At 42.4% G+C, this 12398-nt stretch overlaps 1 protein-coding gene across 1 annotated transcript in view; it reads left to right on the forward strand.

Annotated features, from left to right (window-relative positions):
- atr (ATR checkpoint kinase) overlaps window positions 1-12398 on the forward strand; it is a 30362-nt gene that overhangs the window by 14070 nt on the left and 3894 nt on the right. Inside the window, exons 22-42 of the mRNA XM_083998036.1 lie at window positions 961-1086; window positions 1823-2029; window positions 2679-2792; window positions 2898-3013; window positions 3155-3275; window positions 3941-4078; window positions 4898-5072; window positions 5786-5952; window positions 6040-6204; window positions 6598-6689; window positions 7099-7190; window positions 7430-7607; window positions 7700-7885; window positions 8556-8715; window positions 9800-9979; window positions 10077-10219; window positions 10358-10455; window positions 10560-10789; window positions 11129-11263; window positions 11599-11799; window positions 11900-12043. Coding sequence (XP_083854162.1) covers window positions 961-1086; window positions 1823-2029; window positions 2679-2792; window positions 2898-3013; window positions 3155-3275; window positions 3941-4078; window positions 4898-5072; window positions 5786-5952; window positions 6040-6204; window positions 6598-6689; window positions 7099-7190; window positions 7430-7607; window positions 7700-7885; window positions 8556-8715; window positions 9800-9979; window positions 10077-10219; window positions 10358-10455; window positions 10560-10789; window positions 11129-11263; window positions 11599-11799; window positions 11900-12043 — 3168 coding nt within the window. The remainder of the gene's footprint in view (window positions 1-960; window positions 1087-1822; window positions 2030-2678; window positions 2793-2897; window positions 3014-3154; window positions 3276-3940; window positions 4079-4897; window positions 5073-5785; window positions 5953-6039; window positions 6205-6597; window positions 6690-7098; window positions 7191-7429; window positions 7608-7699; window positions 7886-8555; window positions 8716-9799; window positions 9980-10076; window positions 10220-10357; window positions 10456-10559; window positions 10790-11128; window positions 11264-11598; window positions 11800-11899; window positions 12044-12398) is intronic.

Raw genomic sequence — 12398 nt, forward strand, 5'->3', positions numbered from 1 at the left:
TCCGCAGTCCCTTGGCAGGTAATAAACAAACAGACAGAGGAATAAGAGATAGAGTTAAAGGGATAGTTCACCCTAGAATGATATTTCGCTCATTATCTACTCACCCTCATGTTGACTAAGGGCTGGAAGAATTTTCAGAGTCCACCGTCCCTTCTCTGAGTTACAGGGGGTCTTGGCGTCGCAGTGCATTTCAATGCAACGGTTGCAAAGGGACACCAGAGCTCTTCGTAAAAAAACACACACAAAAAAACATCCAAATACCTCCATGATGCTCGTATGTAATGTCCGTCTTGTGCTGAAGCCCCAAATTGCGTAATTGTCCCGATAAAAAATTAAATAAGTCCACATTCCAAGCATGTTTGTAGCATTAGCTCCTAGTGTCTGTTGTCCGGTCTTCCGCTGCCAGCGCGCATGCGCAAGGTTCGCACTGATACTGAGACCGACTGAGACTCGAGTCGGTCTCAGTGCGAAGCATCATGGAGGTATTTGGATGTTTTTTTGTGTGTGTTTTTTTACGAAGAGCTCTGGTGTCCCTTTGCAACCGTTGCATTGAAATGCACTGCTACGCCAAGACCCCCTGTAACTCAGAGAAGGGACGGTGGACTCTGGAAATTCTTCCAGCCCTTAGTCAACATGAGGGTGAGTAGATAATGAAATATCATTCTAGGGTGAACTATCCCTTTAAGAATAAATAAAAAATACATCAAGAGTTAAACAGTGATTCACATCATATAAACATTCATACGTATACATAAAGTGCAGTAATGTCGGCATGAGTTCTATAAAGTGCCAGTTTTTAAAGTTTTAAAGTGCAAGTTTAAATAGATAAAGTGCATGAATAAATGGATGGCCCTCTCCTGCCATCCAGCAGTAGGTGACAGCAAACGTTGTTATGTGAAGTTGAAAACATACAACAAATATAAAATGATGTGTGGTGTCTGACCCCCCCCCCCCCCCCAGCTGACGGCCAGCAGGAGCGACCTGGCCGCAGCCCTGCAGCTCTCGATGAGAGCCGTGCAGCATGAGAACGTCGACGTCAGGATTCATGCGCTCACCAGCCTCAGGGACATGATGCACAGCAAGCAGGTGCACACACACACACAGACACACTAACAGCTCTTCTACCTGGCCACCGTCCTGTGAATCTTTAAAGGGATAGTTCACCCAAAATTCAAATTTGCTGTGAGAATTTTCAGAGTCCTCCATGCCTTCTCTGAGTTACGAGGGGGTTCGCGCAGCAGCATTTGTCCAATGGTTGTGAATGGATAGCACTTTCTTGGTCCAAAAAGACACACGAAAAAACATCCAAATACCTCCATACTGCTCGTCTGTAATGTCCCTCTTGTATTGAAGCCCCGACATGAGAAATTGTTCCGAAAAAAATTAAATAAGTATGTTTTAAGCTTGTTTGTAGCGGAAGCTCCCAGTGTCTCAGTTCACTGCTCTTCCTGTGTCCGTGCAAATCTCGCGTGATTTGCACTGACCGGCGGAACAATTTCTCATGTCGGGGCTTCAATACAAGAGGGACATTACAGACGAGCAGTATGGAGGTATTTGGATGTTTTTTCGTGTGTTGGACGAAGAAAAGTTGGTATCCATTCACAACCATTATATGGACAAATACTGCTGCGTGGACCCCCCCCCCCCCCCCCCCCCCCCCCGTAACTCAGAGAAGGCACGGAGGACTCTGAAAATTCTCCCAGCTCTTAGTCGACATGAGGGTGAGTAGATAATGAGTGAAATTTCAATTTTGGGTGAACTATTCCTTTAATGTCTTGACAGTTAAACATCTTTCCGTGTGTGTGTGTGTGTGTGACTGCAGGAGTGGATGCTGCGGCAGGTGTGTGCCAGCGAGGCGGTGGAGCCGGTCGTGTCCAGCCTGGTGTCGGTGCTGCTGAAGGGCTGCCAGGACTCGGCCCCCGAGGCCCGGCTGCTCTGTGGGGAGTGTCTGGGGGAGCTGGGGGCCGTGGACCCCGGGCGTCTGGACCTGTCGCACACACACACCCACGGTGACCGCAACACGTTTGTGGTAAGCTGAGCTACACCCGACAGTGTGTTTATCTAACAGCACAATATGCTCTCATGATATTTACACTGCATATCTCATGTACTGTATGCAGTGTTCATTAATAAGCATTGTCCCGTCTAAATAAACAAATGAACAAAATAAAAATAATAATTTTGATGGAATTTAGTACATTTTTGGATGGATTTACTTTGAGGATTGAAATAAACTCATGCAGCTCATGCAATTAACATATTTTGTTAGACAGCTATTTTACATAAATAGAAATATTTCAGAAAAATGCAACAACTTCATGACATGCATTTCAAAATAAAAGCAAATTAAGATCATTTCATGCGATTAAAAAGTAAGCCTCATCAATAAATTAGAGCAGTTTGGTGAATGGGGTCCAACTGGCTGTCAGCTCATACACACACTGATGTGCCCTAAATTTACAAACAGAAATTGGTTTCCTTTTTCTGTATATGAAATAGATGTAAAAAGATGTTTTACTCTGTATAATGTATATATTAGTCTGTATAATGTCATCTATGTTGTGTGTTTCTCGCCATTGCCAAAGACAGATTTCTATTTTATGTACGGTAGGTTTAATGGATAATAAATAGTCTCAGTCTAAAAACCAAAGCTAAATGTTAATTGTCCTTTATCACAGAGTGGGGTTGATGATCCCAACTTTGGCCACGACCTCCTGACAGAACTCACCAGAACCTTCCTGGCTTACGCCGATAACGTGAGAGCGCAGGACTCGGCTGCTTATGCTATTCAGGTACACACACACAGACACACAGACTGTTATCTTTCATTTGTGTTCATTTGGGTCTTTTTATCTTGTTATCTGGTGTTCATGATGATGGTTTCACGGCCACTTCAGGAGCTGCTGTCCATCTTTGAGTGTCGTGAGGGACGGACCGACTCTCCAGGTCGGCGTCTGTGGAGGAGATTCCCAGAGCAGATCCAAGAAATACTGGAGCCTCACCTCAACAGCAGGTACACAAGCTCACACACAGATTTTTCTTCTTCATCCTTTTCCTCTCCTTCTTTAACTCTCTATACCACATGAATTCATTCCTTATGACTTCCTCCTCCTTTATTCGCTCCTCTCCTGTCTCCTCTCCTCTTACTTTGCAGATATAAGAGCAGCCAGAAGGAGGTGAACTGGTCCAAACTAAAGAAACCGGTGTACTTGAGCAACAGAGGCAGCAGGTTCTCTGATTGGTCGGCCACCTGGGCCGGTTACCTCATCAGTAAGGTTAGCGGAGCTCTCTTTGACCTCCATCTCCACTGTGACATTAAAGGGATAGTTCACCCAAAATTCAAATTGCACTCATTATCTACTCACCCTCATGTCGACTAAGGGCTGGGAGAAGTTTCAGAGTCCTCCGTGGCTTCTCTGAGTTACAGGGGGTCTCGGCGTAGCAGTGCATGTCCATATAACGGTTGCAAATGGATACCAACTGTCTTCGTAACAAAAAGACACACCAAAAAACATCCAAATACCTCCATGCTGCTCCATGCTGCTCGTATGCCGCCGGCGCAAATCGTGCGAGATTTGGACAGACCAGGAAGAGGAGCTTCCGCTACAAACAAGCTTGAAATATAGACTTATTTCGCATTTCGGGGCTTCAATACAAGACGGACATTACATACGAGCAGCATGGAGGTATTTGGATGTTTTTCGGTGTGTCTTTTTGTTACGAAGACAGTTGGTTTCCATTTGCAACCGTTATATGGACATGCACTGCTACGCCGAGACCGCCTGTAACTCAGAGAAGCCACGGAAACTTCTCCCAGCCCTTAGTCGACATGAGGGTGAGTAGATAATGAGTGCAATTTGAATTTTGGGTGAACTATCCCTTTAATCAGACTTTAAAGACAGAGCTTTTAGAAGACGGTGTCTGTCTGTGTTTCTTCCAGGTGAGACATGAGCTGGCCAGTAAGGTGTTCACCTGCTGCAGCTTCATCATCAAACACGACTACAAGGTCACGATCTACCTGCTGCCTCATATTCTGCTCTACATGTTGTTGGGCTGCACACCGGCAGAGCAGCAGGAGGTGAGGACACGTCAGCGCTCCAACACACACTCACTCACACACACAATAATGATAATAATAATAATAAAAAGAAGAAGAACCCTCTATAATTCTCAAAATCTCTATAATTCCTCTCCATTCATAGGAGCTGAATATAAACACTAACAATTGTGCAAAATACAACAATATACCTTGTTTTTTCAATTATGTTTAAGCCATTCCTTTCCTACTAATATTGTATTTAGGGCTGCAACTAACGATTATTTTCATTATAGATTAATCTGTTGATTATTTAAACGATTAATCGATTAGTTGTTTGGTCAATAAAATGTCAAAAAATTTTGGAAAAATATCAATCAGTGTTTCTCAAAGCACAAGATGACGTCCTCAAATGTTTTGTTTTGTCCACAAACCAAAGAGGTACTCAGTTTATTGTCATAAAAGCACAAAGAAACCAGAAATATTCACATTTAAGAAGCTGGAATCAGAGGATTTGGACTTTTTTCTTAAAAAACCACTCAAACCGATTATTCAATTGTCAAAATAGTTGACGATTCATTTTATAATCGATTATTGTTCAATTCATCGATTAATCGTTGCAGCTCTAATTGTATTGTATTTAAATTATGTAGTACTGTATTTAAATTATGTTTCGGCTGTTCCTTTTGCACTAGTATTGTATATTTTTATTTATATAGACATTGTAGGATATATTTTATCATATATTTCCTCTTTGTATTTTATTTATTTCCTTTTGGAGCAACCTGGCTGGATTAATGAAGTTCTCTCTAATCTAATTTAATCTAAGAAGCCGCAGTAATGACACTCACCTCCCTCCAGGTAACAGAGGAGATGCTGGCCGTGCTGACGGAGGGTGACGGACGAGGGGTCGTGCGTGTCCAGGAGACGGCCTCCAGCCTATCACAGCTCAGCATTCAGACCGTGTTCAGCATGTTGTCTCACCTCACGCAGTGGAGCCGCCACATCCTCTACTCCAAACCAAACAAACACAACGGTGAGAGACAAACTCGCCTGCTCGGCCCTCTGATCTCTGACCTCCAGTCTCTTTCTCCTCCTTCACTGTGACCTCCATCGTTAGACGACGCTTTAAAGGGATAATTCACCCAAAATTCAAATTTCACTCATTTTCTACTCACCCTCATGTCGACTAAGGTCTTGGAGAAGTTTCAGAGTCCTCCGTGGCTTCTCTGAGTTACAGCGGGGCTCGGCGCACCACTGCATGTCCATATGACGGTAGCGAACGGAGCTCACTTTTCTTTATCCAAAAAGACACACCAAAAAACATCCAAATACCTCCATAGTGCTCGTCTGTAATGTCCCTCCTTTATTGAAGCCCCAACATGAGAAATTGTTCCGAAAAGAATTACTGCTCTGCATGCAGAGCAGTGAACTGAGACACTGGGAGCTTCCGCTACAAACAAGCTTAAAATATAGACTTATTTAATTTTTTCTGAACAATTTCTCATGTCGGGGCTTCAATACAAGAGGGACATTACAGACGAGCAGTATGGAGGTATTTGGATGTTTTTTGGTGTGTCTTTTTGGACGAAGAAAAGTGAGCCCCGTCATATGGACATGCCGTGCTGCACGGAGGACTCTGAAACTTCTCCCAGCCCTTAGTCGACATGAGGGTGAGTAGAAAATGAGTGAAATTTGAATTTTGGGTGAACTATCCCTTTAAAGCAAAACCAAACTGTGTTTTTCCAGAGAGTGGGGATTACCAGCGGGTCGTGGCCTTCCTGAAGGGCATCCCACAGGACGCCCTGGCCAAGGCCTCTCTACGGTCCAAAGCCTACACTCGTGCCCTCATGCACTTTGAAGCTCACATCCTAGAAAACAAGGAGAACATCCAGGATCATCTCACCTTCCTGCAGGTCGGATGATAAATCTTGGCTGATCACAGTTTTGATAGTGAACTAGGTTTGGCTCATGTTGTAATGTTGTAATGTTGAATGCTGCAGACGCTGTACGCTGCCATGCATGAGCCTGACGGAGTGAGGGGGGTGAACGCCCTGAGGAGGGAGGGGCCGTCGCTACGGGAACAGATACTGGAGCATGAGAGCATCGGGTTGCTCCGCGACGCCACCGCCTGCTACGACCGGGCGATACAGCTCGAGTCAGACCAGGTACACACACACACACACACATAAACACACACACATACTGTATATACACAATGTTTATATTTAAATCCAGGTTAAAAATATTTCTCTTTTCATTGGCTTATGGCTGAGCTCTTTTTAAGAATTTTAAACTTTATCAGTTTTCTTTTCTTCTACTTTTTTATTCTTCTTTGGTCTTGCTTTTTAACTCTGTTTAATTTTTACAATTCTTTTTTTTTATTATTGTTTATTTTTATGCAGTTCTTTTTAAACGTTTTGTCTTTATGTAAGGCACATTGAGTTGCCTTCGTATGAAATTCGCTATATAAATAAAGTTGCCTTGCCTTGCTTTGCCTATCTGTCTTAATTTTTCCCCTATTTCATAATTTTCACAAGTTTTTTTTTTTCTTTTTCTAGATCGGTCACTATCATGGGGTCATGACCTCTATGCTCGGCCTGGGACAGCTGTCCACAGTTATCACCCAGGTTAACGGAGTACTGGCCAACAAGTGAGATACACACAGACACATAGACTTCCTCTGATGGTTTAGATGTGATTAAATATAGTTTAATATAATTATCAAGGTCCTTCAACACATATTTGGTAACACTTTATAATACGTACACACTATTAAGCATTAGTTAAGCTTTAAATACTGAATTCATCATTTATAACACATAAATACTCATTAGTATGTAGTTTATAAACACAGTTAAAAATGTTTTACTCATCATTGATAAACACTAACTGTGTTTATAAACTACATACTAATGAGTATTTATGTGTTATAAATGAAGAATTCTGTATGTATTAATGCTTAATAGTGTGTAGTTATTATAAAGTGTTACCCATATTTTTGCTTATTCATTAAAATAATTCATGTAACTAACTAAAATTCAACTGAACTGAATATTAAGGCACCAGTGGAAGTCGGAGCTGAACACATACAGAGTGGAGGCAGCCTGGAAACTTGGACAGTGGGACCTACTGGAGGATTACTTGAGTTCAGGTGAGTAAAAGATAAAGATGTCTTTTTTTTAACTCTTTATTTATAAATAAATTTTAGTAGAGACTGAAAAGGTAAAACAAAAGAGATATACAAAACACTGAACAATTACACAAATTGACCAAATAAGCATGCCATTTTTGCATGAAGATGTCATTTTTAAAGTTCTTTGAGGTTGTGATGAGCATTTTTTTTTTTTTACTATTGTTGTAAATGCACAACCATTGTCGTCGTGTCTCCAGACCGTCAGTCCAGCTCCTGGGGCGTGCGCCTCGGCCAGTTGCTGCTGTCGGCTAAGAAGCAGGATACTGAGAGTTTCTATGAGAAGCTGAAGCTTGTGAGGAAGGAGCAGGTGGTTCCTCTGTCTGCGGCCAGCTACGAGTGTGGGACCTACCAGAGAGGATACGAGTACATCGTCAGGTCTGTGTGTATCTCTAGTTTCAATACTATCATACGTTCCTCCTTTTGTCTTTCTGGTGGAGTTAATTCTGTGTCTCGTCTCGTGTGTTCAGGCTCCACATGCTCAGCGAGCTGGAACACACCTTCACTGACCTGCAGAAACAGAGGGAGCGCTCCGCCCGCAGTCTCAGCCAGCTGCCTCCCCATTGGTCGGATCGACTGGAGATGACCCAGAATTCCTTCAGGGCCAAGGAGCCGGTCCTGGCTCTCCGTCGCGCCCTGCTCAGCCTGGGAACACAGTAAGGACGATAACAGCAGACACACATCGTCACATCACCTGCTTCATCTGCCTCCATGTTTTTTTTCTTCTTATCTTTAAATAATTTTCTGTGCAAGTTATTTTTGTTTCATTTCATTTTTACTTTATTTCATGTATTATTATTATTATTGTTAGTATTAATCTTGTTGTTTTTGTTGTTACTATTATTCCATTGTAAAGGTACCGATTGGAGGAAATATATATATATATGTAGTCTTGTATGGAGGGGAGGAGTATTTATGTCAAGGTGAATGTGCATATAGAGGTAGACAAACCTATTATTGCAACTGTTATTGCTACTTTATTATATATATTTAATATAATCTATCTTTCATTTGTTTTCACTATTAGAGAGCACTGCGATGGAGCAGAGTTTTTTTCTCTCTCTTTTTCCTTTTGATTTTATTTTACTCTGATTTGATGATAAAAACTGGTATATAAAATATTATATATGTATAACCTGTTTTTTCCTGTTTTTCAACAAGCATGTGCACGGTTAGTCACAGAGAAAACAACAATCATCCCCCTCGTTCTTGTTTACTAATGAATAAAAGCTGTCAAAACCTGCAGATTAGAATAAAATCAGTGCCAATAAACCAAGTCCAGTCCAAGTCCACTTGACCAGTCCAGTCCGTGTGTTTGCTCTGCAGGTCTGTGTGTCAGGAGCTGGTGGGGGAGTGCTGGCTGCAAAGTGCTCGAGTGGCCAGAAAGGCGGGACACCACCAGACGGCTTTCAACGCCCTGCTGAACGCAGAGAACACACATCTGGCCGAGCTGGTTACGGAGAAGGCCAAGTGGCTTTGGTCCAAGGTATTATCAAAGTGTACAGTGTAAAGTCAATTAAAGCAGAGTAGGGAGCAGATTTTCTTCCATAAGATTCAGGATGTTCACGCCAAGTGTGTGACCCAAAGTAAAAAGTTTGACATATTTGATTTGGTTATTTTCTTTTACTTATTATGTGTGGTAGCCAGAGTTTGAACACAAAGGAAGAAGTAGCTCTAATATTTTAAGTTGACACCTCACCGTTTTATTATCATCATTATTATTTACTGAGACTCACCTAGTATTTATTTTTTGTTTTTGCTATAACTGCTTGTTGGTCTTTTTTATTTTTTTTTATTTTTGTTACAATAAACACATTAAACTGATCATGGACACTTTGACCTTTTGGAGGCATCACGAAAGATAAGCGTTAAAGGAATAGTTCACCAAAAAATGAAATTCAGTCATTATTGACTCACCCTCATGCTGATGAATACTCCAGAGTAGTTTTTTATTCCTCAAAGTGCATCTGGAGACCTGGGAGGCCGGTTCGTAGTCCAACAAAATCCTTATATGACCGCCAAGAGCGCCTGACACAAAAAGTCCTTAAAACTACACAAAAACCTTGTAATATTCCTCCATACTGCTCGTCCGCTGCAATCCAAGTGTCCTGAAGGGATATAGTCCAGAGTTTATGCAAAACGACGTCATTCAGGACATTCACTGTATTGCACTCTGACATTCACACGCGGAAACTCTGGACTACATCCCTTCAGGACACTTGGATTACAGCGGACGAGCAGTGTGGAGGAAGATTACAAGGTTTTTGTGTAGTTTTATGGACCTTTTTGTGTTGGGTGCTATTGACTCTCATATAAGGATTTCGTTGGACTACGAACCGGCCTCCCGGGTCTCCAGATGCACTTAATAATAAAAAACTACTCCGGAGTATTCATCAGCATGAGGGTGAGTCAACAATGACTGAATTTCATTTTTTGGTGAACTATTCCTTTAAGTTCCTCAGTGGCTGAAGGTTTGACAGACAGCTGCAACACTGACCGTGCTGTGATCTGTATCTAAATTAAATCAGACGTGCACCAGGCAACACCAACACACTGGATTTTTTCCTCAGGGCGACGTACACGAGGCCCTGATCGTCCTGCAGAAGGGGGTGGCCCAGTGTTTCCCTGAAGATCAACCCCTCACAGACCCCCGCAGCCTGCAGACCAAAGGCAAGGCCATGCTGCTGGTGGGACGCTTCATGGAGGAGACGGCCAACTTCGAGTCCAACGCCATCATGAAAGTGTACAAGGTGAGGAAAGAACGACACACATGGACGAAGATAAAAAGGCTGTTCATGTTCTTGTTCAAAATAATGAAAGAGTGTGTTTTGTGTGTGTTTTCTTTAGGATGTGACAAACCTGCTGCCTGAGTGGGAGGATGGAAACTTCTACTTGGCCAAATACTACGACAAAGTGATGCCGATGGTGACGGATAACAAGCTGGAGAAGCAGGGGAACCTCATTCGTTACATCGTCATGTACTTTGGAAAGTAAGAGCAGATTTTATTGTGTATTTATTTATTGCGATCAACTCTGAGCGGTTGTTGCTTTGACTCTACTCCACCTTGGACTCGTCAGTTTATCAGGTCATCAGTTGTTACATTACATTTGCTTTGTTTCCCTCCCAGAGCGCTGCAGTATGGAAACCAGTACATCTACCAGGCCATGCCCCGGATGCTGTCGCTCTGGCTCGACTTTGGAGCCAAAGTGTGTGAATGTGAGAAAGGTCGGCACTGATATACTCTATTTTACCTTTAACTTTTCGTCTGCAGTTATTAATAATGATAATAATAATAATGAAACTCTTCCTGCGTGTTCCTCCGACATCAGCTGGGCGAGCCGACCGACAGATGAGACAGGAGCTGAGTAAAATCAACGCGGCGGTGAGCGAGAACTGCTCCAGCCTGGCGCCGTACCAGTTCCTCACCGCCTTCTCCCAGCTCATCTCCAGAGTTTGTCACTCCAGCGACGACGTCTTCAACGTCCTCATGACCATCGTGGCCAAAGTCTTCCTGGCCTACCCCCAGCAGGCCATGTGGCTGATGACTGCTGTCTCTAAGGTGCGTGGGGTTGTCTCCATTGATAATAATCCTTATCTCTGAAGTTGATTATAATAATTATAATAATAATAATAATAATAATAATGCATTTTATTTATAGGTACCTTTCAGGACTCTCAAGGTCGCCTTACAATAAAACAATTAAAAGTACAATAGTAAAACAATAGTAAAACAATGACAATTGTATATATTTCAATAACTTCCCTTACTTTAAAATGTCATTTAACTGATGTGTTGCACTTGATTATTGAAAGGCTGCATATAGCATCAGTGCCCTGCATAAATTTATTTGCTGACATTTGAAATGTGCGTTATTATTTTATTTTTTTGTTTTTTCAGTCTACCTTCCCCATGCGAATGAACCGCTGTAATCAGATTCTTAAAAAGGCCATCAGTCTCAAACAATCTCTGGAGAAATTCATCGGCGATGCCACCAGACTGACTGACAAGCTGCTGGAGCTCTGCAACAAGCCGGTACACACACACACACACACACACACACACAAATACACAAAATAAATTACAAGTTTATTTATTTAGAAAGGGGACAAAACATATTAATGAACATTTTAAAAGAAAAATGTAAATATGAAAAGACATTGTAGCTGCACGATTTGCATGAATTGCATGAAATTAAAATTAAAATTTCCCATCCAAACTCTGGTGGTCAATGAGGATTACTGTGTATCAATCAATATCAAATAAGTGAATATGGTCCAAAAACTATTCTACAGCCAGACGACAAAGGGAGTAGATCAAATAAAGAACAGGTGTCACCAGAGATTGATGTTTGCGGTCGTGTCCTTCAGGTGGACGGGAACAGCACCACCCTCAGCATGAGCGTTCACTTCAAGCAGCTGAAGCGTCTGGTGGAGGAGCCGACCTTCAGCCAGATCCTGATCCCGCTGCAGTCGGTGCTCATCCCCACGCTGCCGTCGACGGGCGGGACCAACACACAGCACGACGCCTTCCCCGGACACTGGGCCTACCTCAACGGGTTTGAAGACACTGTAAGAGAGAGGGAGCGTTGACTGTTGTCATGAGTATGTTTTAATAAAGTCGTCTCATGCTAACATGCTAACGTGTGTTATGTGTGTGTGTGTCTCGTAGGTGGAGATCTTGGCCTCGCTGCAGAAACCTAAGAAGATCAGTCTGAAGGGTTCAGACGGGCGGAGCTACACCATGATGTGTAAACCTAAAGACGACCTCAGGAAGGACTGCAGACTCATGGAGTTCAACTGCCTCATCAACAAGGTGAGTGAGAGTGACATAGATGTTTTATTCTAAATGAAATAATGTACACAGAATTATCAATTTAGTTAGTACACTACTTTACACTTTAATAGGATAACTATTTAACTTAAAGCAGAAGTGAGTGATATATTTGTGTTAATATAAGTCTTAAATAGTTATATCTTCCGACAGCAATCACTTACATAGAGTGTTTGGACTGAAACACGGGTCTCTCAGTCCCTCTGCTCTGCTCTGAGCCGAGGAGAAAACATTTATCGTATCCTACAGTTTTTATCCAATGAGGAGAGAGAACGGCATGCAGGGCTGTGTGTGCAGCCAAGGAACGCCGTGAATGTGGTGACGTAGCGACGAGGAC

The sequence above is a fragment of the Trachurus trachurus genome, assembly GCF_905171665.1.
Source record: "Trachurus trachurus genome assembly, chromosome: 22".
NCBI lineage: Eukaryota > Metazoa > Chordata > Actinopteri > Carangiformes > Carangidae > Trachurus > Trachurus trachurus.